General features: G+C 36.6%; 3 protein-coding genes and 1 long non-coding RNA gene across 5 annotated transcripts; 3 read left to right on the top strand and 1 right to left on the bottom strand.

Annotated features, from left to right (window-relative positions):
- The first annotated feature begins 1,304 nt into the window (after nt 1-1,304).
- Cep89 (Centrosomal protein 89kDa) lies at nt 1,305-3,503 on the top strand. Of its 2 annotated transcripts, none has more exons than XM_073989493.1 (2): nt 1,305-1,679; nt 2,008-3,503. In XM_073989493.1, exons 1-2 carry the CDS (start codon nt 1,419-1,421, stop codon nt 3,331-3,333), a joined length of 1,587 nt encoding a protein of 528 aa, XP_073845594.1. In that variant the 5' UTR covers nt 1,305-1,418; the 3' UTR covers nt 3,334-3,503. The 2 variants fall into 2 exon arrangements, with proteins under 2 accessions (XP_073845594.1, XP_073845595.1); XM_073989494.1 differs by having other exon boundaries at nt 1,330-1,587.
- Nucleotides 3,504-9,623: 6,120 nt separating this feature from the next.
- On the bottom strand, nt 9,624-11,057 carry LOC141406546 (uncharacterized). The gene is made up of 3 exons (XR_012413429.1): nt 10,591-11,057; nt 10,457-10,528; nt 9,624-10,374 (listed from the first exon to the last, which is right to left on the bottom strand). It is a non-coding gene; the product is annotated as an uncharacterized lncRNA (long non-coding RNA).
- A 2,803-nt stretch (nt 11,058-13,860) lies between these two features.
- On the top strand, nt 13,861-15,998 carry LOC141387030 (PRADC1-like protein). Its single transcript, XM_073956114.1, has 3 exons — nt 13,861-14,068; nt 14,180-14,432; nt 15,022-15,998. Exons 1-3 carry the CDS (start codon nt 13,984-13,986, stop codon nt 15,314-15,316), a joined length of 633 nt encoding a protein of 210 aa, XP_073812215.1. The 5' UTR covers nt 13,861-13,983; the 3' UTR covers nt 15,317-15,998.
- A 2,489-nt stretch (nt 15,999-18,487) lies between these two features.
- LOC141387031 (uncharacterized) lies at nt 18,488-18,972 on the top strand. Its single transcript, XM_073956115.1, has one exon. It carries the CDS (start codon nt 18,488-18,490, stop codon nt 18,905-18,907), a length of 420 nt encoding a protein of 139 aa, XP_073812216.1. The 3' UTR covers nt 18,908-18,972.
- Nucleotides 18,973-27,040: the final 8,068 nt, after the last annotated feature.

Below are 27,040 nucleotides of genomic sequence, written 5' to 3'. Positions count from 1 at the left end.
AAAATTTGAACTGAACCTCTATATCTCAAAAATGAAAAAAACCTACGAAAAAACCTAAAGGTCGGTCTTGTAGAGAATTTTTACAGCTACAACATTTTCTTTAGTCCCATTCCGATAGCACTTGCGGTTTCCAAGCAAAATCGTGAAAACTTAAAAAACACCTAAAATGTGAATTTTGACCGCGATTTATTTAAAAATCCCTATAGCAATTTTTTCTAGTTTTGGGATTTTTCTCATCTATGAACATTGCTGTTTCAGAATTCACAAAACGTCCCCTGTGTAAGCGTTTTTCATTAAAATTTAGTTAAGGCGCAACCTTCATGATATTGTTTTATAAAGGGGCGATACAGTCAGTGCATTATCTCAATTTGAACTTCTCAAAAACGGTAAAACCTACGAAAATACCAGAAAGGTCAATCTTGTGGAGAATTTTCACAGCTACAACATTTACTTTAGACCCATTTACATAGGACTCGCGGTTTCCAAGCACAATCGTGAAAACCTAAAGAACACCTAAAAATGTGAACTTAAATCGCGATTTATTTTAAAATCCCTCCGTCGATTTTTTTTGTTTCTTGATATTTCTCACCTATGAGCATTGTAGTTTCAGAATCTGCAAAAACTTCCCAGGTGTAAGCACCTTCCTTTTAAATTTGGTTAAGGCTCACCGTGTATTTTTAATCAAAAATAAATAACAAATATTTCGCTTCTGTAAAGAATATCAATTCAATATCAATATCAATTAATATACCGCCTTAAATGGCTATGAGACGGTTTCTCCGCCCTCATTGTCTGCTCTATCCACCTATCTCTTCCTTTCCTTGTCTGCCCACACTTATCCTGTTTCGACTTTTCATCTTCTCTCTTTTCAGGATGAACACAGTGGACCGAAAAAATTTTGGACTTTACTTTAAATGATTCACGGTGGGAGCGTTAGGAGGTACCCTGTTTTAAGTTCACATAACGGAACCTACACAATTAAAACCCGAATTCCCCCATAGCTTTTAATTTTTGTAGGATTTTTAGCACATATCCTTCTTCCAATATCTGGGCGCATGTGTCACGTTTTTTGTCAATGTTAAACCGTACCAGGCAAATTTCCTTCCCATGTTAGTCACCCCTATCTCATTAAAGAATTTAGGGATGTCAGCTGAGATAATACACAAAGGCAAAAGACAAAAGTTTAGAAGTAAAAGGATTGAAAATAAGTTATATTGTTTCCAAGGTGACATCCCTATTCCTTTTTATCGCGCCAATGTCTAATTGAGCGGTTACCATGACATCGTAGAACTTTAGAAGTCCTGTTTTTCGTCGTTCCACCACCCTGACTGTCACAATAAGTTCATAAACAATAAAGACAAAACACCTTATTTTTAAATAAATTCCTTAATAAAATTAAAATTCTTTTCCAAAAGAAAATGTCAACACGCCGTAATGTCATAATAACCGATCTGGATCAATCGGATAATGAACAGCCACCACAAGTGGAAGAAAATCATCGCAAAGTTGTCCACAAGAAACGTGACAGAGAAAAACAATTACAGACTTTATCGGGGAATTTTACACGACGTTCCCAAAGTGCTGAATGTAAGTCTGAAGAAAGACTGTTAGCTGAAAGGGAGCCAGCTGGTGAAAAGACAAATAAGAATATAAAACATGTTAGCTATTTCCATGATTTGGTAAGTTATACAGCATGACTCGATAAGGAATAGGTTGAACTTTGTAACTTCAGTTATTTCACTAGGTTTTCTAGTCCCTGGATAATCTTGATTTTTAGAAGTACATACATTCATACATACATATGTAGGCAGGGAGAAATGTGTAAAAGAAGAGATTTGCCATCTATGTTGTATATCATAAACTTAGGAGCCACTTGGGTGCTTTAGTGCTAGGGTAGAAGTTCATCTGGCAAATATTTTAGACAAATGTCGATGGTTTTTGTTGTGACTTGTGCTAAACTCTACAACATTTAATACCAAATCTAATCCTCATCCACTTTGTTTACAGCTGCAGTCCAAGGATAAACAAATGGAAAAGCTGCTTCAACGTTTGGCAACAGTTCATAAGTTCAATGAGCAATTCGCCGATGAAAATAAACGTCTTCTGAATGTGGCCAAATCGCTGCAACAACAGATTGCCAACTTACAACAACAAATATTGAATTGTGAGAAGTGCCATCGTTTGGAAAGCGATCTGAAGAAAAGTGAAGAAGATAATCGCTTATTATGTGCCGATGTGAATATGATGAAGACCTTAGTGTATCGCTTGAATGTACAAATTGAACGTTATCAGGATGTCCTACGCCAATTGAAACGAACTTCCGAAGAAACTCCAAAGACTGCAACTGGCTCTGGGCCACCAAAATCTTCCATTTTACAGTGGCAAGATGAACCTTTGCGTAATCACACCTTGGCACCTCTCTTACAATCCTACGATGAAATGATACGAGACAAAGAGGATTTAATCCAACAGTATACCCAGGAATTTGAACATTTTACGGGTGAACTGAAAACAGTATTGGAAGAAAACAGCAGCTTGCAACAGCAAGTAGATGCGCTTAAAAGAGATGGCGGCAATTGGCGTGAAGAACGTGCAAGACTTCAGGCCCAGCTAGATATTTGCAGGCAAAAAGCCGAAGCCCAAACACGGAAAACTGATTTGGCCAAAGAGAAACTTGTAGAGGTTATGCACTGCTATGAACAGAAAATACAAGCCCTAGTCTTGGATATGGAACATTTACAAAATGCCTATACCAGATGTAAAGCAGAACTGGTATCTTTGAAAAGTATTGCAGCTCTGCCCCAAGATACCATTGCCAATTCTCTCAAGGAATGTAAAGAACTTTTGGAACAACTACGCCAACAACACAGTAAAGAGAAACATTCACTCGAGCGTACAATTGGAGAGTTAACGGAGCGTCATACCGGTGCCGGTCATCAATTGGAAAAACTTAAAGAGGAAAATACGAAATTAAAACAAGAATTGGAACAACACACTGCTCTATCGGAAGAGTTACGCAAACGTAATGCTTCACTTCAACGCTCAACAGAAAAAGTTAAAAGATCTCGTGATCGTCTACGGGCACGTCTGCGCATTGCTTTACAATGGGCTCAAAAGCTGGAAGAAGGTCAGGCGAATTTACAAAGCACCTGGGATGCCCTCAAACGTTTGGAGACAATTGTCAAACACAAAGAGTCACAGGTTCGTGGTTTACACGCTCGCCACCTGCAAGAGATTGATAAAATGGAAAAGAAATTGGCCCAAAAAGAGGAGACCATTAGAACAATTTTAAGAGATCGTCTTAATGTCCACACCATAGAAGAGAAAAGATAACAATAGTTGTTTCTTTGGCGGACACTGTAAATGTTGATTGTAGTTAGTCAATTGGTAGGACATGTTTCTATAAAAATGCCAGGTTATGTTTTATAATGTTTTCAGTTACATTTTATACATTTGTATGTAAGTAAGTTATAATCTGAATATAAAAAGTATATATTTTAAAACATCTTCTCCTGAATTTGGACATAAAGCTGGTAAGTACCAAAATCGACTGTGATAACGATCTTTTTTTTATAGAGATCTCTCACCAAATAGAAATCTAATAATACCGTCGTGGTAAGCTACACCGGCTTGTGTTATTTTATCGACTGTAAAAAACTACAGAGCTAGGGCGCTGAAAGCAGTAGCTTTTTCATATGTCAGTAGAGCAGAGTGAGGCAGAGAACATTTTTGGGTCTCTCTTGTGCTCTCAATGAGCGTAAATTTGTTGTTGTTCACAACGTGTTAGCATCTACACAGGCTGTGAGCGATAACAAATTTACGCTCACTTAGAGCACATGGGCTCTCTTGTGAGTCACAATGCCTCCTCCTGCAGTAGAGGTACATACATATACATTAGGCCGGGGCGATTTGAAAACCTTAATGGGCCCTTCGCGTTTCTTATTCCTGGGATTGAACTGATCAAAAAAGTCCACTGGAGCATAGGTCTACGGTGAAAATCAAGCCTCCCGATTTTGACTTTAAGTTTTTATCCACGTTTTTTGGACATTTTGGCATATAACAGCCAAACCATTGAGATTTTCGATCAAACACAAGGACAAAAAGTGTAGCCAAGACAGTAATTAAGAACTCTCTAATACATCGCGAAAGCATTGGAACGCTTCAGACAGTTTTGGCCTTGAGAAGGTGCAAACTCTTCGAAAAATGTCGATAAATGACACTGTGCTAAAAAAGTTGACCAGAAAAATATTCAAGCGTTCTGATACAAAATTACATATATCGTGTTGGAATCCATGGATAAAGACAACACCTTTGGTTTGTTCGGGTCACTTCGTTTTATTTTTTTAAGGGTAAAAGTAGTGAAAATCTTACATTTTAAAATTTAAACGGACATATTTTTTTATCACAACAGATTTTTTTGATCCTTCTTCTTTTTAAACGGGTGAATAATATTTTTTGAACAAGTTACATATTAATTTTTTAAATCGGTTAACAAATGGCTAAGTTATAGTGGTTCAAGTCTGAAAAACCCCACAAAAAACTATAACTGAATTTCTCACAATTTTCAAAATAAATATTGAACAAAACAAAAAAACATGATCAGCCCTATTCTGAACATTCCCATGGGAACTGTTTCCCATGGGAGCGAAATTTCCCATTCCCACGTTTTCCATATTCTAAACGACGTGGGAAGAGCAAACCATGGGAGCTGAAATTTCGAAATTCGAAATTAGTTACACCAAATTATTATAGCATATTTTTGGGAGCTGTTATTTTGTTTTGTAATACAAAATGCCTATTTGCATTGAATTCGCGGTTTTTGAATTAGATTAGCAAAAGCACAACTCACTTAATTCAACAACCGTGCATTGATTTATGGATTTTTAAATGAATGGAGTCAACGATGTGTGATGTTGTTCTAATAAGCACATTTTCTTCAGAATGTGCGAACTGGTGTAAGCATTTTTTTAATTAGTAGGCAAAAATAATTTTTGTGTATAAAGTAATCGGAACTTTTTAAGTTTGTAACGAATTTAAAAATTGTATGTTGATACGGAGTAATTTTAGTTAGGGGTTTAACGAGTATATCGCTAGTTTTACTTATTCCTAATGATCGCTAGAACTCGTATTTTGCATATTTAAAAAAAATTCAAAAAGATAAATTCGGATATTTTCCTCAATTATTACATATTTTTGCGTGTTATTACATATCGTCACCATAAATTTCCGAAGAGGTATCTCAAAAAAAATAAAAAATAATCTATATATACATATAAAAGAGCTTAGTGATCAGTGAGTGACTGACTGACATATCATCGCCCAGAGGAAACGGCTGAAGCTAGAAAGTTTAAATTTTTACTGTAGGTTGCTGTTGGTGTGTAGGAGTGAGATAAGGCTGGGTTTTTGGAAATTCGACCTAGAAGGGTACGAAAAGTACTAAAAGGTACTAAATATGGTACTCTTTGTATTAGGCAAACGGGAAGAGCTAGAATTCTGAAATTTGGAATGAGGGTAAGTGATGGAGAGTTGGAAAGATGTACTAAAGGGTTTTTGGAAATTCAAGCTCTAAGTATACGAAAAGTACTAAAATTTACAAAATTTAGTACCAATTATATATTTTGAACGGATACAGCTAGAATCATGGAATTTGGTATGGAAATCAAGGTTGGGAAGTGGTGCTTCTAAAAGGAAATGGTTTGGAAAATTCGTAATCGTAAGGAAATTACGAAATGGTACTAAATTTAGTACAATTTGGATTTGGGTGAACGTATAGAGCTGGAATCTCGAAATTTAGAATTGAGATTACTGGTGGAGTGTAGGATTGAGGTTGTTTTGAAAGTTCATACTTATGGGTACGAAAAGTACTAAATGGTACTAAATTTAGCACAATTTGGATTTGGGTGAACATACAGAGCTGGAAACCTGAAATTTGGAATTAAGATTACTGTTGAAGTGTAGGATTGAGATATGGGGAAGGTTTAGGAAATTTGTATTTATTTGTACGAAAAGTACTAAATGGTACTAAATTTGGTACAATAGGGATTTGGGTGAACGGACAGAGCTGGAATCCTGAAATTTGGAATTGAGATTACTGTTGGAGTGTAGGATTGGGGAAGTTTTGGAATTTCGTACTTATGTGTATGAAAAGTACTAAATTTTGTACAATGGGGATTTGAGTGAACGGATAGAGCTGGAATCTCCAAATGTGGAATTGAAATTACTGGTGGAGTTTAGGATTGTGGAAGTTTTGTAAATTCATACTTATGGGTACCAAAAGTACTAAATAGTACTAAATGTAGTACAGTTTGGATTTGGGTGAACGGACAGAGCTTGATTCCTCAAATTTGGACTTAGGGTCACTGGTGAAGAGTAAGAAAAATGTAACAAAGGGGTTTTGGAAACTCATAGTACGAAAGTACTAAATTGTACTAAATTTAGAACAATTTGGATTTGGGTGGACGGATAGAGCTGGAATCCTGAAATTAGGAATTGATATTACTATTGGAGTGTAAGACTACGATAGTTTTGGATATTCATACTTATGGATATGAAAAGTACTAAATGGTACTAAATGTGATACAATTTGGATTTGGGCGACGGATAGCGCTTGAGTCCTGAAATTTGAAATTAGGATTACTGTTGGAGTGTAGGACTGAGGTAGTTTTGGAAATTCGTAGTTATGTGTATAAAGTACTAAGTGGTACCACCTTTGGTACAATTTGGAGATGAGGAAGTTTTTGAAATTCGTACTTATGCGCGGATAGCGCTGGATTCCTGTTATTTGGAATTACGGTTACTGTTGAAGTGAAGGGTACGAAGAGTACTTAATGGTACTAAGTTTGGTAATTTTTTTTATTGGACGAACGGAAAAGAGTATTACTGTTATTATTTGGTATTAATGTCAGTGTAGGTTTGATATATGTAGTTGTCGAAATACGTACCATATGTATATGAAAATTGCGAAATGACACTCAATTTGTTATTGGAGTCAGGGAGAGTGTTGGTGTGTAGCGTTGGTATATTGAGGTGGTTTCAGAAATACGTGTATACCATAAATATACGAAAAGTACTAAATCGTTCTAAATTTGAGCTGGAATTCCACAATTTGTTCTTAGAGCCACTGTTTGTGTGTGGGATTAATATATGCAGTTAGCTGACTTTGGAAATACGTACTATGAAAAGTACTAAATGGTACAGAATTTGGTACAATTTGTTTTTGTGTAAAGGGGTTTTTGCAAATTCGTTCTAGAAAGGTACGAAAAGTACTAAAGGGTGCTAAATTCTGAAATTTTGAACGAGGGTTCACAGATGGAGAGTTGTAGAGATGTATCAAAAGGGTTTTTTGAAATTCGACCGATAAGTGTACGAAAAGTACTAAAAGTTTCTAAATTTGGTACTAATTGTACATTTTAAACGGATATAGTTACAATCTTCAAATTTGGTATGGGAATCAATGTTGGGAAGTGGCGTTAAAATAAGGAAATGGTTTTGGAAGTTCGTATTTATGAGTTCGAGCAGTACTACTACTGTAGAATTGAGGTAGATTTGGAAATTCGTGCTTATGGGTACGGAAAGCACTAAATTTGGTACAATTTGGATTTTAGTAAACGGATAGAGGTGGAATTAAGAATTAAGATTACTGTTGTAGTGAAGAATTGAGGAAAAGTCCTAAAACGTACTAAATATGGTACAATATGGATTTGGGTGAACGGATAGAGCTGGAATCCTGAAATTTGGAATTAATATTACTGTATAAGTGCAGGATTAGGATAGTATCGGAAATTCGTACTTATGGGAACGAAAAGTACTGAATGGTACTAAATTTTGTGCAATTTGGATTTGGATGAATTACTGGAGCTGGAATCCTGTCGATGAGTAGGATTCCGGTAGTTTTGAAAAATCATACTTATAGGTACGAAAAGTATTAAATGATACTAAATTTAGTACAATTTGGATCTAGGTGAACGGATAGCGGTGGAATCCTGCAATATGAAATTATGATTATTGTAGCCCTGCTGCATTAAGGAAGTTTTGAAAATTCGTATTTACGGGTACGAAAGTTCTAAATTGTTCTAAATTTGGTACAATTTGGATTTGGTTCTATCCGTTAGATAGAGCTGGAATCCTGAAGTTTTGAATTAAAATTGCTGTTAAAGTGAAGGATTGAGGTAGTTTTGGAAAATATTACTTATGGGTACGAAGAGTACGAAATGATACAGCTGGAATCTTGAAATCTGTAATTATTTTGTATTAATGTCAGTATATGGTTGAGATATGTCGTCGAAATACATACCATAAGTATATGAAAAGTACTTAATGGTACTCACTTTGTTCTTGGGTATAGGGACAGTGTTGGAATCTGTATTTTTTGGATTGGTGTGCAACGTTGATCTCGCTGCTAATGTGTAAGAGTGAGATACGGCTGATAATAAAAATAAATATTGATTAGAATTGGTATTAGTGCAAAAAAATTTTCAGTGTTTGCCATTTCCATATTATATATTGTTTATTTGTTTTTTATATCCTTTCCGCATACGAAGTAGCGGGCATTTTGCTAGTAATAAATAAATAAAATACGTTTTTGATTGAATCTAAAACTAAAACACGTGCCCTTGAAAAATTTCAAGCTTCTACGTTCAAAAATAACGATCCTATTCAAGAAAAGGCATTTCGGAAAATGGAATAGCATTGCAATAATTAGGTATGTACGTTTGTGTGATCGTTGTCGTGTCGTTGAGGAGACTAACCCCCAGTTTTTGTAAAAATTTGTGACAGTTTCTTTTAAGCGGAGGTGGTACAGTGGTGTTGGGCTACGGCTTAGCTCGCCGGAATGGGTGTGGTTCTTTCCGCTTCCACTGCACATATAAATTTATGTACCATCAGGGTTATTTTTGTAACAGAAATTTTTAAATTTAAAAGTTAATAAACAAAGATAAGGAAACGGATGTATTTGATTTCATATCCCCTTTCACAGTTCAAATTAAAATGGATGCTGAGTAGATTTCCATCTTTTTGAGGTTTTTGGTGTTTAACCTCGATGGCTTTTTGCCCTCCCCATATGACATCTTTCAGTCATCCTTGGTATTTTCACGCCATCATCTTTGTTTGAAAATACCCCAAAATCGACTTACCACATACCAAGCAAATATTCAACCCATTATGAAGTTAGATTTCAAAACATTTTGTAATATTAACAAAAAAATTAATTTATTTTGATTATTAACATAATTTTGTTATGCTTTTGCTTTCTTTTATAACATTTTTACGAGAAAACAAGACTATTATATTTACTTTTCAGGTATTTCATATAAATATAATTTTTGTAATTTATGTGGCAATAATCAATTGGGACTTATATGGCCTGTTCCCGTACTTTACAAAGTGGTAAAAGTCGTAAAAGTTGTAAAAGTCGTAAACGATTTTCATATAAATTTTGTGTACGGGAACGCAAAATGTGTAAAAGTGGTAAAAATTGTAAAAACTTTTTAGTTCTGGAACAGAGCTATATAATCATAGGGTACATATATTTATTAGTTACAACAATTTCTAAATTTTGTAAAAAAAATATATGTATATAATTTTTCTATTTTTTATATAGGTTATAATGGCATGCACATTTTTTTTATGGTTTTGAATATTTCTATATTTTTTTTATGTATTTTTAAAAATTGTTGTAAGTACAAGGTTTGTATAATATTTTTTTTAATATTTCATTACTTATTTCTTATTTAAATTTTCTTTTTATATATCTCTATTTTTTATGTTCTTAATTTTAGGTTTTAAAAATCTTCAGAAATTTCACACGTGGGTTCTTTTAGGTTAATTTTACGAAATGTTGTTGTAATTATACTGATTTTTATGAAATTTTCAGATTTTTTTTCTTTTCAGCTATTTTTATGGTTTTTATGACACACCCTAATGTTTCCATAGCAAAAGAAACTACTTCATGCCTTAACTTATGCTATACATTCTAAACGAATTAGATCCTTTTGAAAGTAGAGGTGAAATAAACCACGTGTAGTGATGTGGCTCAAATGAAGATGGGGCTTATTAATTTTTTTTTTGTTGATAATTTGATGTATAGATGGAGGTAATGGCAATTAAATTTTGTGGCACTTTTAACTATTCCAGATCTTAATAGAGGACACTTGTTGCTTATCTTACTTGACAGTACTCACTCATTAAGTTGTTCAATTTTGGACTTTTCTTCCATAACCAAAAATTCTTCATATGGTCCAATTTCTATGCATGTCTCTGCTCTAAGGTGGGGCTCTGAATATGTGATATCATCATCAACATGTCTTTGCCGGCATTTGGCGATTACCGCGGTGATCAAATCGTCAAATGGCCAATATTTTATTTTTCCACAATATTCTATATGGGTGAAATAATAATATGATTCAATGATATAAATTATGAATCACAATTTCACTATTTTTGTTTAAAATATGCTTACCAGAGCAATAATATGCACAACATTAATCAATACAAATCTTCTTAATTCAAATTATTTACTAATTAAGTGATACTAAAAGAAAAAAAGTTAATTTTTTTATAACAATCACTATTTTTAGGACTTATAATTTTCACCTTATAAATTATGGTTTCTAATTTTATGGCTATTCAATGTAACTTAATCGTCACTAGTACCAACTTTAAAATGAATCGAGAAATTTCAAGGTGACTTTGATTGAGGTTGAAACTCACATGTTGGTTTCTAGTGATGAGAGATCTTTTCGGTGTAATTATAGTGATATTGTGATATCGGTTTTATCGGTGTCAGCTGTCGCTAACAGTTGAGTCTTGATTAGTGAACTTGGTAGCACTTTTTAGGTTATATTCTATATCGATTCAAAAAAAAATGTTAAAAGTTAATATTGTGTTTTATATCTTTTCAGAAGATTAGCCCACGTTATTTACATTAAAAAAAATAGTTTTGTCCTTAATATTACTGGATTCTATTGTTATTCTTAGGATTTATCGACCATATTTACTTGTTGGTCATCTTAAAGCCTAAAGTGAACATAAAATTGCACGAAGAACATCTGTAGTCAATTAATAATGTGGCAATTATGACTTAAAATTCCAAATTTACTTGTTTTGATTTTTAAAATTAAAAAAAATCATATAATTATGGTTATATAATTATGGTAATGTAAACACATAGTAAATTTTAGCTCGTTATCGAGTTAAACCTTTTCTCAAGAGGCCTTAATAGTACGTTTATATATAACCGGATTTAACAAACCCACTGGGTTTCAAGTGTCAATTCCTTTGCGAATACGTCAAATAAATCCTTATAAAGAAGGTTAACCCTGCAAAAAGCTCTAATATAAACAGCATATAACTTTATGCAATGAAATTGGCATTTGAAACTCTAAAGATTTACTAAATCCAATTACGCATTATTAACCATTTTATATCAAGCATTTCTGTCAACAAGATTTAAACGGCACTTGCGTTAGAGTTTTTTGCCGCGTTAAACTTCCTCATGAGTATTTATTTGACGTTTGCGATCTGGAATCGGCATTTGAAATCTAGTGAATGTATAAGATCCGGCTATATGTAAACCGTATATTATTGTCATTTTATTCCGTCAATGTTGAAGGTGTTTTCGTAATAATTAACGCCATCTGTACAATATGCATCATATCATATACTGTGGTGTAGCTACGCCCAGATAAATCACAAAGCAGAGAAGTGCACAAGTAGCTGATTTTGACACTCATAAGCCACATGCTGAAAAACAAGCGTATGTGCGGCTTGCTACTCTAAAAAATAAATGCAAGTGTTGCTTGCCATTCTCAAAATATGTACGAGTGTGGCTAGTCACTCAAAAAATAAGTTATTTAAAAATGGATATTTTTTGACACTTGCGTATGCTTTGCCAAGTAGTTTTAAATACGCAATAACAATTTCTGTCTTACTTTTTTGCTCATTGCACATCAAGTATTGTTTTCAACCCTTGTAATTCAACCGATTGTCTCGTGCTCTCCGAGAGAATAAGAGCTGAGATCACTGATTTTCAAACGTTAAAAGAACATGCAAAAACACACTTAACATTCCAAGCAAATAAAGAAAAGCATACACAAACGAAACAACAACAAATAAAATTACAATTGTTTATTTTTTGTAGTGTTGTGTGTGTGCTTCCACTTGATAAGTCACTTGACAAACTATCTACAATTGCGAGTTTTGTAACAGTGCAAAATATGATGAATACTTGTTTTACTTATTACGCACAAGCAACGGTTTTGATGCGTCGCAAGTATTTTTGGTGGTGGTGGAAAAAATACAGAGTGCAAGAAAACACACGCATTAAAAAAGCAAAAGGCCCAAAAAACTTGTGCGTGCACAATTGGCTTACGGGGACAAGTAACTCATTGATGATCTCTGTCACAAAGGTCAAAAATCCACTGCGGAATCCCTTTGTTTACATTTCTTTATTTGGCTGAAGGCAAACAAATTTGAGACCGAAAAGTGAAAGAATATTAAAAATGATTTAACAAAGGAAATTATATTGAAACAAAAATGTGCTGGAGCATTTTTATACCACAGCCAGTGTGGCTGTTACAAATTTTTATTCTTCTCACACGAATTGTCAAATTTTGTAGATCGATTTATTCGCCTTAGCGCAAATGTAGAGCGCTGATTTTTAAATGAGGAATTCTTAACTATATATGGAACTCATCTACGAAAAATAAAATCTGTATGTCATCTGTGGGCTGAGCTATGGATGCCTAAATTATTACGAAAATAGACGAACGAACAAAAATAAGTTACAAAAACTGGGGGTAACACGTTTTCAATAGAACGTTAGTCGTCTGATTTAAAAAACCCGAAGGTTATAGTACGAAAATGAATAAAAGTTGTAAAGATTGTATATATTATGGTTATTTTCCAATATATTTTAATAATTATTGCCAAAAATTCTTTTGAAATTGATTTGTTTTTACTTGCTGTGCTGCGTTAACAGAATCAACCATGACTCTTTTTCTTGTATTTCAATACATATGGTCTGTTCCAGAACTGCAAAAATCTACTAATTTTTACTACTTTTTTTGTTTTGTTCGATAACATAAAGGAAAATTTTTTATCGGTGTAAAACAGTTAGATTCTTGCAGGTTTTTGTATCATATAAGAATATGCAAAATCCGAAGTCTACTAATGACATATTTTACAGTACATTTTGTATGCTTTTATTAAGCAAACACATGGCGAATATAAATATTTGCAATAATTTTGTCGTGTAGATGTCTTAAAATATGAAATTTCATAAAAATATGAAATTTCTTGAAATTTTTTTTCAAACTCCCACACTGTTTGCTGATGTGATTTTTCCCACAAAAAGACACAAAATTCTCCCACAATTCAAGATAGAGAATGTATACTTTTTTCCCATGGGAACAAATTCCCAATTCGAACTTCATTCAGAATGAGGGGAGATGGGAAATGGGAAAAAAACTCCCACAAAATTTTGTTCAGAATACGAAAATGTGGGAATGGGAAAAAATTCCCAACTCCCATGCGTTCAGAATAGGGCTGGATATTTTTGAAAATTATGAGAAATTCAGTTATAGTGCTATTAAATAGCGAAGTTATGTATATACAAAGGAATTTCAGAGGCACATATCTCGGGAAGTAATTTACAGAAATTTTATGATTTTACTCTACCATGGAGGTCAATCTAGAGACGCATAATTTCATGCAATTTTTTCAATAAAATCACTCTAGTGTAGACCTGGACTTACTAGATTCCTACAGGAGACGGATGCGGTTCAATAACTGAAAAAAAAAACCGCCCACGTTTTCCGTTGTGTTTCATTTATAACCCTTTGGCTATCATTTCCCTGTGAATATATTTTAAGAAGAGGCATAACGCAATCAGCTGTTGTTGTTCTCAGAAGGAGGATATGGACATTTCTTTTCATTGTTTATTATTTAAAAATCCTAAATAATTAACAAAAATAGTTTAATGTTGACATGGAAAAAACCTGCGGTAAATTTATATTTTGCCTGGCAATGTTGATGCTGGCATTGGGCCAGCAGTTGGTATCTGGCATGTTGGGTAGGTATTAAAGCGATAATCGGGCTCTTGACTAGATAAGATTTGTCGTTGTGCTACTGTCTTCTTTTTACGTTGTATCTTTTTTATTCTAATGAAATGCAATTGTTTCAGGTGACTCACATCATCCACCCCTAAATGATATTGTTACAACACAGGATATTATAGCCGGAGATGTTTTCTTTGAAATAACTGAACCCTATTCATTGGAATACACGTATCGTTTGAGGCCATCGAAAGATTTCGGTACATCATTTTCACAACGTTTGGAAGGGGTAGCCCTTGTACCAACTATACCATCAGATGGCTGTACAAAAATTGAAAATAAACGTGCACTGCGGGGAAATGTTGCACTCATCGATAGAGGGTAAGTTACAAGGCATACAAAAAAGAATTCTTAGTATCATGAGGACTCAGAAAGTCAATCCTGAGAAGCTAAATTAATGAATTCAATGAGAATACAAGTCCAGTTTAAGGCCCGGATTGCGGATCTCTTTGTCATGTCTGTCTTAGTTAGGCCCTAGCTCCTGTTTCCTGTTTATATGTATGCATATTTTCTACGGAAGTCTAACTTTCCGTAAGCAACCTTGGTTTTATCTCATTGCTTTAGAAGACAATACAGCCAATGTGAATATGTAAAGGGCTATGTTATAGTGTCTCCCATTAACAAGTATATGTTTTTGTAAATAGCTTACCGTCTTTCACCATCCAGAACAATAGGTTGTCTTCAACACAATAAGGTTAAATCAAGAGTTCTTGCGGAATTTTCAATACCCATATTTCAGAATGTATGGACTTTCGCAACAAATCCCATGTATCCCTGTAGTCAGGGCACTATCGGCGCTTGTGGTGTCAATGAAATCCGCGAGGGTGCCTTTAACTGAATTTAATCCGTAACGCGTGCCACTTATTTCTGTCCAATTTTAAATAATTTTTTTTATAATTTCTATTTTCAGAGAGTGTTCGTTTCTAACGAAAACCATTAATGCCGAAATGGCCGGAGCTAGTGCAGCTATTATTACCGAATTTAATAGTGAATCAAGTGAATTTGACTATTATATTGAAATGATACATGACAAAACCAATAGAGATACCCAAATTCCAGCTGGTTATTTGCTTGGTAGAAATGGAGTGGTTATAAAAAATACCTTACAACGGCTGAAACGATCATATGCAAGGATAAATTTACCTGTTAATTTAACATTTGTACCACCATCTAAAATTAATCATCCACCATGGTTGGGATGGTGAGGACGAGCTGGCGCTAGTCACTTTTTAATAGAAAAATCACTTGGAAACGAGAGAGAGGTGGAGAGCAAATAGAAAAATGTAAAGAAAAGGCCTGCGATACAACTGTAAAGTACAAGAGATGTGAAATAATAAGAAAAAAATCATTGCTTCAACTTTAACACTGTATTACTTTAAACCAAAGTGCATTCTATAATAACTAAATATCCACAATGGATTTAGCATCATTATAAGATTTTTTATTAGTTGATTGATATGATATTTCTTACAACCAAAAAAAGAAAAATGATTTTTTTATAGATTTTCTAAAACATTATTCCTAGTCTTTTCTAATCTAATCATTTAAAAGCAATACGAAATTTGTTTGTAATTGTAGCAAAAAAAAGAAGAGTGAGATTGTTCTTTTCCTTAACGTAAGACAGTGCAGCTAATATTGATATTATATAATTTATTTGTTAAAGATTTTTGAGAGTGTATATTTTAGTGGTTTCTGTGAGTGTTTTATGAGCGATTTGATATCGCAAAAATGACACCTGTTTTCAATTTTGTATGGACCAAAATGGTTTGATTGTTCCTTTTATTATTTATTTAATTTATTTAATGCGAATTCTTGTCAACATTTTAGTTAAACTTATTTAATTTTTAAAAGTGTACATAAATATATGAATCATTTCTAAAAAACTAAGTAACATTATGTTGATGGTCATTTAGACATTTTAGTTGGTCACACTAGGTTTTTTATGCCCGTACCATTACGTAGAGAAGCATGCACTTGCCCACAAAAAAATACTTCGCTGTAAAAAGGATTACAAGAAGAACCTTCGTAAACATTTCAAAACCATCCTCAAATGACCCTTAAGGCCCCCACTCATTTATCAGTCTGTGCCGTCAGTCCGATGAACCCTTTCTGTATGTGTGACTGACAAGTGTGTAGCACAAACCATCAGACAAGTCTAAAAATCTTGAATTTCTCCTCCAAAAATGAATGAATTCCACATTTTTTGTGTTCCTACACCAATATTAGTGTTGTGCCAGACTATGAAAATTTTCATGAAAATGTTTTGAGCTTATGGGTAAGAAGGGAGAAAGGGAGCTCCTTCACCTCCGCCCTCTCCTAAAAGCTAAACAATTTTCATGTGTTATTTTCAGTGTCTGGCACAAGAGTTTTGTTCTGTTTTTCAAAATTGTTTATTGACAATTTGAAAATAAATACAATTCACCCAGACTGATGGGGTTCATTTTGAAATCAAAACTATTTTGATTTTCTTCAGTCTTGAAAAACTCACACATACATTCTCAAATTTTCGGAAATTTACACATACTACCATAAATGCTGGCAGTCAGACTGACTAATGAGTGGGGGCCTTTAAGCACGTAGCACGTGTTAACCTATTCCGATTGTGATCAAACTTTGGCAATCTTAAAATCTAACAAAAGTAAACACTTTAGGCGGGTGCAGCATAAAAAACTCTGACATAGACTTTTCAAAACACCCTAGTGAACACACATAAAGCCAAGGTAGGCCTTGCATATACATATGTATGTATTGCGGGGCATACACTATACTGCCAAACTGCACTGCCAAATGAACCCTTGTGTACGTGTGTGATTGAATAGTGTGTGACATTCCTTCAATCCATATTCCAAAAATGATGAATTTTCCTCCAAAACTCGATTTTGGGTTGAAGTTTTCCAATTTTTTAATTTCCTCACAAATAATATTTGTTGTTTTCAAAAATTATTTGTTGGTTACTTGGAAAATAAACAAAATTCATCGGATTGAAAGGGGTTCATTTACAAAATCAAAACTATTTTGATTTCAATCCTGCCAAAACTACTCCCAAATACATTGACAAAAACTTCAAAATTTACTAACCCAATGATTACACATGCAAGTAACTTGCAGGCAGTTGTGTATACATATTATAGTCGAAACTTCAATTTTTTCGAACTGACACTTGCATGTGTAAACGTTCGGAAAAAATTGAAGTTACTTTCAAAGCACTTACATTGATTACTGACAATGATATCGAGCCCTTCCCGCGAAAATGATGTAAGCGACAGTTTTTCGATTTTCGTTTTTTTACGGAAATCTATGAAGAATATTCCAACACACCATCTCCCAAATTTTTAGAACTCAGCCATGTACCGTTACGAAATTAGAGCAAAAACAATTTTGATGTAAGCGCCATTTTTGCTTTTTGTGTACATTTGTTTGTGACAGCGAATTGTCGCTTACATCAAATTGCACATTTACATACCATGTCGTTATTCAACTATATTACAAGAAATGCGTTTTAATCTTATAATACTTCGAATAAATACTTGCTATAAAATTAGTGTGCTTTGTTTTTAAATTGTAGATAAGAATTACTCTAAAAATGATTAGTTTCAAATAATTTTTTTTGATGTAACCGCCATTTCTCAAAGTAAAAGCCTGATTGCGTGACAGCGAAAAAGATGTAAGCGACACAAACTACCGTTATATTGAAGATATTCCACAATTTTTTTATTTTTTCAGTAAGTAGGATTTAATAACAGAACTATACCAAATTTGAATAAACAATTTTGGTTATGTCAAAAGTTATTCAATAAAAACCGTCTCCTGTAAAATTAGCTTTTTGTCGCTTACACCTTTTTCGCGGGAAGGGCTCGATATGTTGTCGGCAGTGAGGTTGTTAGTTGGTGTGGCAGTGAATATGTGTGAGTGTATTGGTATTTTTCGAACTGTCACTTGCATGTGTAACCCCCCGTTTACACATGCAAGTGGCAGTTCGAAAAACACAAATACACTCACACATATTCATTGCCACACCAACTAACAACCTCACTGCCGACAAAATTTTCTTGTCAGTAATCAATGTAAGTGCTTTGAAAGTAACTTCAATTTTTTTCCGAACGTCTACACATGCAAGTGTCAGTTCGAAAAAATTGAAGTTTCGACTATAATATGTATACACAACTGTCTGTAAGTTACTTGCATGTGTAATCATTGGGTAAACGGGGGGTAATACTATTACAAATGCTGTCCTGCATGCCCATAGTGTATGCCCGGCATAAGTCACAAAATGTCACTTCATTTTTTATTCTAGTTTTGAAATTAGTTCAAGACAGTTCTATATATTTTTTATAATTATTTTTTTTATTTTCAATAAATTATTTTGTGAAATAAAAATGGCACCAATTATTAAAGGCCAAGAATTATTAGATGCATTGGATAACATTAACAGACCGGCGGATTTAACAAATGTAGTTAAACATCTGGCGTTGCATGGTGATAAATCTCTCAGCACCACATTTATGAATAAAACAAAATCTGCCTTGGAAGCTGGCGTTCGATATGGCTATATTGGGAAGAGGAACGACAAATATTTTATACCCGATGTTGCCTCCGCTGATGTTGCTGGCGATTTGGATAGCGAAATAAAGGCGTCAACGGTGAAAAGCTCAGATAACATACCGAGCGATCCTAATGACGGTAAATTGGTCACACGTCAAACGGGGCGAAGATCTAGCAGGCGACGGCGAAGATCTAGCAGCCGCAGTCGTTCTCGTAGCCGTTCGGGTCGCAGAAGTTCTAGGCGTCGTGCTTAATATTTTATGTGTATTGTTAATTTGTTTAAAATTAAATATATGTTGTGTATTGTGTATTTTTAATATTTTTCGCTGCATTTGAATCCCTTCTGAAAAGGGCGAACACACTGCCGTCACCCATCTAGGGGTAGCGACAGATAGGGTCAGACCTGCGCTTGACGTAGGAATTCGGCTGATAGGATGTTCCTTGTAGAAAGATGATATAGTTCCTTTGAAACTTCTTCACGAACTTGTGACGCGTTAACAGCTGCAATTTCGGTTCAGTGATGTTGTTGTTGTTGTAACAGTGTTTTTGTTATGTTTATTTGTTCGTTCCTCTGTTCAATCTGGCTCTGGGTCTATCTCCAGTTCAAGATAAGTGGCTGCTTCGATGGGATGTAGCCATAGATCCACTGGAGTTAGATGGGTAGGTTTGGCGGGGCAGTTAAAAAGGTGTTGTGTGTCGTGCGGGCCCATGCCGCATACTGGGCAGATGTCTTGCACGGTGCGATCGATTTCCGCCCAATAAGAATTTAGGCGACTGCAATATCCCGAGCGTAGTTGGGCCAAAACTACTCTAGTTTGTCGTGGCAGCTGACGCTCCTCAGCTGCGATAGATGGAGGATGTACTCCAAGTACTTTATTCACACTATAATTGCTTAAGGCCTTGGCAACTGCGTCCGTGTGAATGCTATTCAATCCTGCTTGATATGCTTGTTGATCTAGGGGTTCTCTCCTGTATCGTTGGACCTCTCCCTCTAGAGCATGGATATCCTTCCTGATCTCCCTGAATGGGCCGGGCCTACCCACAAGATGGTGATTGGGATGGCTCACACGATAACATCCAAGCAGGTACTGCAACGAAAGCATCTCATTGTGTTGCTTTACAGGAAGAATTTTTGCCTCCTCATGTAGATGGTCCACTGAAGATTTGAGGAGGCACCCTGTCGCTGTTCTCAGGGCTGCATTTTGGCAACTTTGAATCTTTTTCCAGTTCGAATCACACAATCTCGGGGACCAGACTGGAGCCGCATAGCTTACCACAGACCGACCTATCGCGTTATATGTGGTCAACAAGGTTTCTTTATCTGCACCCCAAGTGCTGCCGGCCAGGGACTTGAGGACCTTGTTCCTACTTTTCAACTTGTCGCAGATAGCTGTGGCGTGTGCGTGAATGTAGTGTCGAATGTGACCCCTAAAATTTTAGGGCAGTTTGTGGTCGGAATTCTGCTACCGTCGACCACGACATTCAACTCACGTCCAAACTGCGCTGTCCATGTGGTGAACAGAGTGGCTGTAGATTTTGTGGGGGAAATCTGCATATTCCTCGAATGAAAAAAGGTGGTAAGATCAGTTAAATAGTTGTTCAGTCTCTCACAGATGTCATCAGGATAGGTACCCGACGCCAAGATCGTGCAATCATCCGCATACGTCACGATCTCAATGCCGTCTGGAGGGGGTGGAATACAGGAGAGGTAGAGGTTAAACAGTTCCGGAGATATCACCCCACCTTGGGGAACTCCCTGTTTCACTCTACGGGGTTTGGACTTCTTATTCCTGAATTCGACGTACGACTGGCGTCCACACATATAGTTGACTATCCAACGTTTCAAGCTTGGCCGGAGGGTTGTCTGCTCAATGTCCTCAAACAGCGTGGAGTGCCTGACTGTATCAAAGGCTTTTGATAAGTCAAGAGCCACCATCACTGTTCTATCGCACGGCCGTCTCTGGTTGAGTCCTTTACAGATATATGTGGTAACGGCGTGCAGCGCTGTTGTCGTGCTGTGCTGCTTACGGAATCCATGTTGATGATCGGCAACTTGATAGCTATTTCTGATACTGGGGAGGATCAAGGCCTCAAGTGTCTTTGCTACGGGCGACAAAAGCGAAATCGGTCTGTACGATTCACTTTTGCTGGCATCCTTGCCTGGCTTCCGTAGTGGGACCACCCTGCCCATTTTCCAGACTTCGGGAACAACGAGGGTGGCTAGCGACAAGTTGAAGACTTTGGTGAGATACTCGACTCCCGGCTCATCCAGCTGCTTCAACATTACCATGGAGATTCCATCAGGGCCCAACGCTTTGGATGATTTAGCGTTCCTGATGGCATTGGCAACATCATCCATTGTAAATTGTGGTGGTTCATCCTCGGCAGGAAGAGATCTGATGCGACGTAATACTCTTCTCTTCGCCCTGTCACTCTCGGGATGCTCGACAAACTGTCGATTGAAATTACTTGCGCACCTCTTCGGGTCAGTCAACGTAACGTCGCCAAACGTGACTGAGGTCCTATCTTCCCTTCTTCCAGGGTTCGAGAGTGACTTAACCGTTGCCCACAATTCACCTATACCGGCTCCAATGTTGCAGCTCTTCAGATAATTTAACCATTTGTTCCGCTTATGCTCGCCGACCAGCCTGTTAACTTCCAGTGTCAGCTCCCTGACTCTGGGGTCATTGGGGTTGATACGACGAAGCTCATCACGCTCGTTTGCTAATCCCGTCGCCTCTGCTGGGAAATTTGGTCTTACTTCGGGTATTCGACCAGCAGGGATATGGGGAGCGGCTGCAGCAGTGATGATGTCCCGGAACGTCCTTTCCGCTACCCGAACATCAGAAGGATTGGGCAATTCTCTGAAGCGGTGATTGGTGAACTCTCTGAAACTCGGCCAATCAGCTTTTTTATGATTGACGAACGTGCGGCGTTCAGATGTGATGAAGTCGGGTGGTCTGCTAATGGAGACAATTATGGGGAGATGGTCTGATCCAAGGGAAATGACGGGTTGCCAGGTAACGTCATTTGTCAGACCAGGTGACACGATGGTTATGTCAGGCGAACTGTGACACTCTCCTCTAATTCTGGTAGGGGCGTCCTCATTGACCGTGCAAAACGTAGAGCTTTCAATCTGCTCAGCCAGAGCTGTACCTCTCTGGTCGTTTCCGAGGGCCGAATGCCACATCTCATGATGCGCATTAAAATCCCCCAGGACCAGACGATTATGACCTTGCAAGAGCGGGCTAATGTCAGGCCTATAATCATGGATACAGCTATTTCTCGGCGGGATGTATACATTCAGCAACTCTATCTCGGCAGCTCCACACCTGACTGCTACCCCCATACATTCCATGTATGGGTCATTAGAGACAGGCTCAAGCGAGATAGGTCTGTATTGGACAGACTGGTGCAATAGGAAAGCCAATCCCCCACCTCCACTTCTGGTGCGATCTTTCCTCAGAACATTGTAACCATCGCAATGCTCTAAGCTGTGGTTGTTGTTCAGCTTGGTTTCCTGCACCGCCGCGACCTTGATGTTCTTCCGACTCATAAAATCTACTATCTCCTCGATCTTACCTCGGAGTCCATTGCAATTCAATTGCAAAAAGGCTGCATTTTCGGGAATTGGGACAACAACGGCTGGTGTTAAAGGCTGCGTGTGTGGTTGTTGTCGAGGGGACTGCGGGGGAGTTTCGTAGTCAGACGACGAGGGAGTCTCGTAATCCGACGACGACTCACTGGGAACTGTGTTCACACAGCATGCAGCAACATAGTCCCAGTCGTAGTCCCTCACGCGGACAAGTCCAGAGCAACCCCTTAGATGCACCCACTCCTGACATCTATTGCATCTCACCGAAGATTGGATGTGGGTGAAGATGCGAATGTGACAAACTGAGCACAGATATATTGGTCCTGGGTTTTCTTCCGTCCCAGCTCGGACCAATAGAATTCGGAGCAGGCATTCCGGAATATGCTGCTCCCAACACAGAAAAACGAAACAAATACGAACATGTACACACTGAGGTGGCAGCCGCTGGCCGGAACATTGGTTTTGTGTTGTTCCGGGTCAATCCGGTACGAAAGAACCCGCTGCCGTGGGATTGTCAGTGATTGTCAGTGATGTTTGGAACCCAGTGCTGTAACTGCTCTGAATACCCGGCTTCTATTCCCCAGCCAAACAAAATGACATTTTCAATGTTGGCAGAAATACCACACCAGTCAGCGTAATGTTGGCGATATTATCTGACTATTTCGGCCGTGTAGAACTTATGTGTGCATATCTACATTAGTGTCTTTGTTGTTGTTGTAGCAGCATGAAACCTACGTAGGAGCATAGGTTTAATGCTGGATTGGCAGCCGCTTGCCGAAACACTATGGTTTCGGGTCAATCCGGGACGAAAGAACCCGCTGCCGTGGGATTGTCTTTTGTTTGTCAGACTATGACACAACCGGCAGAGATGGTGCTATATTATTTCAGTCTCTAACCCTGCGTTTACAAATGACAGGACAATTGAGTTCATGTATTGATTGTCAAAATCCCACAACTTGCATGTGTGACGTAGGAGTCCAGACAACTGCGAAAACAGTTGTAAAATTATGAATGAAAATCACCGATTTCTTTTTGTTTTCCGTTTACATACACATAGCCCAGAAAGTCTGCGTTCACCTTACTACTTTTCAAAAATGATGCTAAAACTTTAATAAACTGAGCTTTGACCGTCCAGATCTGGGTTTTGACGTAAAAATTCCGGTTTGTTTATAGTTAATTATCACTCAATGTATAGACTAATATGTTCTACCTACAGTTTCGCCAATATTTCGATAGCTTTTTCCATAATTTACCTAGAATTTTCCTTTTATCGATGCCAATTTATTTGCCATTGGTTTCCATTCTTGAAATACTTTACTTTTTTAAGTTAAGTGTGCAAACGACCTCACAGAATGACCAGTTGTGACAATATTGATTAAGAATGGGAGAAAACTTCAAAAAAATTCAAAAAAACTAACAATATTATTGCAACATACAAAGTGAACGCAGACTTTTTGGGGCTCTAATTTAGCAGTTGTAACACTTTTTTACCGTTATCTTCGCAAAAATAATATAGCTCTGTTCCAGAACTAAAAAGTTTTTACAATTTTTACCACTTTTACACATTTTGCGTTCCCGTACACAAAATTTATATGAAAATCGTTTACGACTTTTACAACTTTTACGACTTTTACCACTTTATAAAGTACGGGAACAGGCCAATATTTTCTGGACTTTTTCTTTTTATTCTGGTACTAAAGAGTGCCAATAACATATTTATGAAAGAACAACTGATCTCATTTACCTATTTATTAAAGTTTTAGCATCATTTTTGAAAAGTAGTAAGGTGAACGCAGACTTTCTGGGCTATGTGTATTTTGTTCTGTACATATTCTTTTGTTTTCAGCACATTTGAATTATCATCTCACTTCTTTTTCACAAAAATGTCAAAAATTTGTTAACCCGGCTGTCTGCAAAAAACTGATGGACAGCTGAGAGACAAACGACAAATGTATGCATGTGTTAGTAAATCAGAGTTGTATTTGAAGACAATGTGTCTGGTGTAAACGCCTAGTTAGCCTGCAGTGCTCAATTTTGTTGTCCTCCCACTTACCTGTAATGACCCCTATAATATGCAGGTTATAATACGTTTGTTTTCCAGTTTGTAACGCAATGACGTTTCGAAAATTAAGAGGTTTCTATCCAAAACTCATACACAGACCGAGCAAATGGTCGATGAAAATGGAAAAGGGATGGAAACAACAGACGCAACTCTAAGCCTTCTGATGAAAACGCACTTCTCTTCGAATACCACGGCTATCACTGAGTCATCACTACTCCAGAGGGATATATGCGCAAAAAATGCACAGAAGGGAAAAACACAAAAATCCTATGGGAGAACCCGGACGAGGACAAAACAAAGGAACTACTTTTACTAAGTAAAAAAGCAATCAGTAGATTGACAGGCATCCTTACAGGACAACTGGGGTTACAAGCGCACCTGGGGTTACAAGCGCACCTGCATTGGATTGGTTAATCTTACAAAGTCGACGATGGTTATAGCAAAAGTAGAAAAGAGCCTGGTTGCCGTTTGTCAACATTTTTTCATAAAAAACGATTTTCATATTTTGAGTTTTGAGCAACTTTAGGACTATGTTTCCCCTCTGTGCGTTGGAACACTACCTCTGTCATTGCCAGGCCTTCATAAATCTGAGAATCCAGCTACTAGGGTACGACATAATACAAGGACTCGACCAATTTAGTGTTATGTGAACCTATCATAACTCGGCAACGCAAGTGACGTCGTACGCATCGTCGTGATTGTGCGTAGATGATGATAGCAATTGCTTTCGGTTCGATTGTCAAATTTTGTAAGTATGGCAACATTTCGTGTAATGGCGCACTGCAGCCAACTTGAATGTCAACGATTAGGATTCATTGCAAAAAAATATCCGAACAGACAACACGAACACCAGCTAAAGCAGAGGAATAAATAAGTGTAATTGCATATTGGAAAAAAATAAAAAGTACAATCTCTCCCCAATTAGAATTGGAAATTTATCAAAATTAGCATACACTAAAGTAGTGTATCCAAATTAACATCGATTTCTATCGAAATTAATAATCAAGGTGAGCCCTTAAACTTATTTAAGGAAAACTGTGAAGTGAACAAAAAATTTACACAAAATTTTTGCCTTCTTTTCTTTAGATATCCCGTTGGCTAACGGTACCCTATCGTGTTATACATACTCTAGGTACACGTTGCCAACGTGGACCACACGTGTTTGGCGCTATCCAATTCAATTAACATACCAAAAGGATTACGCCACCGCCAATCCCACAGTTGTTCTTTTTATATTTGCGTGCACCTTACATTATTCCATATTCGGATTGCACCATAGGCTAATAGCTTCGAAAGGCAAACGCTGTACTCTTTTGAGATACTGGTGAATTCATACCAGGCTTACAACATTCCGAACGTTTCATCCCCAATGCCTATTGGAACATGTGTTTAGCTGATGACGTCATATGAAATCAAATCTTGGACAATACTCCCAGGTTGCCGTTCAGCATTCCCCTCAAGACCGCGGTTGAATTGTTGTTCGTACATTTTTCTTCAAGATTTTGTCAACGACCATCTGAATTGTTTCTAGCTCCACTCACCGCATCCTCTAAAGGCCGCATCATATGAAAATTTTGACAATCAACAACCCATCAAACATTTGTGCATGTTACACATGGTGAATGTCATCTTACCATAAAGGAAGCTGAAGGCTGCCCATATATGAATAACCGATGGTGGCGGTAAGAGTTATATCCTACGTGCCTACCAGAGATCGGAGTAAGTAATCATAACCCTGTCGGGTATAATTGAAGCAGATAAACATCATAACTTGTGGTACCCACCCCCTTCAGTCACAGACGGGAGGGTGTGGGCCCAACTTTTTACAAGTCCCTCGACGGTCAGCCGAGTTACAGCATCACATTTTGGAGATTCTTAAGGGATTATTTTACAATTCTATTTTCTTTATTTGTATGTATATAAGGCAACATCAATGTACGTATATACTCGTTGACATATCTTTTCAATTTTTCGATTTTGGCTGGTCAAAATTATAACGGTTCGTCGTCACGTGGTACAGCCCACTGGTAACAGTAAACGTGTCTGGTGCTCATGACGATTGGTTTTGTTAACCTCCCATAAGTGACAATTCTTAAAATCATTTCATGATTTTATCATTTCAATGTTTCTACGATTTTGCCAAAATTTATCACTGATTTCATAACCATATAAATCGTTAATAAGCCTAGATCGTTTCTTTTATCTGAAACTACCCCCCCTCCCTCTCCTTTTTTTTCATTGATTTAAATATTGATTCATACTACCAATCACTTCCCGATCCATAGTTCAAAACAACACGATAATTAAATTGTTGAGATATTTTCGGTATTTTTAACAATTTTAAATCTGTTTGTTTTCCGTGCTGACGACGAACCCTTCCAATATTCTATTCTTATGTTCAATTTTGCTCCTTTATTGTAATACCGATTTGGAAAGATAAATAACATTGTTCATTATCAATACTTTTCATTTATACTTCCTAATACATACATATGTGCAATATATCTAAATATTTTAGATATATTTAATTATTCTGGCCACTCTAAAGTACTACCTTTGTATACTTTGTTGTATTTTCTTTAATTTTTTTTTAAAAACCATTTTGTCAATTGTTGATCCCACTTCGTTGAGTCAAAACGAAATTTTTCAAAATTGTTTAGAAAGAAAACCTACCCATTGAGCTCGATAGGATTTAGGTATCATTTGGTATAAATATTTAGTGCGCATTGG

This window comes from Musca autumnalis, unplaced genomic scaffold, assembly GCF_047663935.1.
Source record: "Musca autumnalis isolate F117 unplaced genomic scaffold, ASM4766393v1 scaffold_5, whole genome shotgun sequence".
In the NCBI taxonomy this organism is placed as follows: domain Eukaryota; kingdom Metazoa; phylum Arthropoda; class Insecta; order Diptera; family Muscidae; genus Musca; species Musca autumnalis.
Note: the sequence above shows the minus strand (reverse complement) of the source record. Positions and strands in the feature narration are given on the sequence as shown.

Excerpts from the sequence above, each read along its gene's own strand:
- Cep89 (XM_073989493.1), top strand. The coding sequence starts at position 1,419 with ATGTCAACACGCCGTAATGTCATAATAACCGATCTGGATCAATCGGAT. Across the intron at positions 1,680-2,007 it reads TTAGCTATTTCCATGATTTG|CTGCAGTCCAAGGATAAACA; the intron begins GTAAGTTATACA and ends CTTTGTTTACAG.
- LOC141387031 (XM_073956115.1), top strand. The coding sequence starts at position 18,488 with ATGGCACCAATTATTAAAGGCCAAGAATTATTAGATGCATTGGATAAC.
- LOC141387030 (XM_073956114.1), top strand. The coding sequence starts at position 13,984 with ATGGAAAAAACCTGCGGTAAATTTATATTTTGCCTGGCAATGTTGATG. Across the intron at positions 14,069-14,179 it reads GTTGGTATCTGGCATGTTGG|GTGACTCACATCATCCACCC; the intron begins GTAGGTATTAAA and ends CAATTGTTTCAG. Across the intron at positions 14,433-15,021 it reads GTTGCACTCATCGATAGAGG|AGAGTGTTCGTTTCTAACGA; the intron begins GTAAGTTACAAG and ends TTCTATTTTCAG.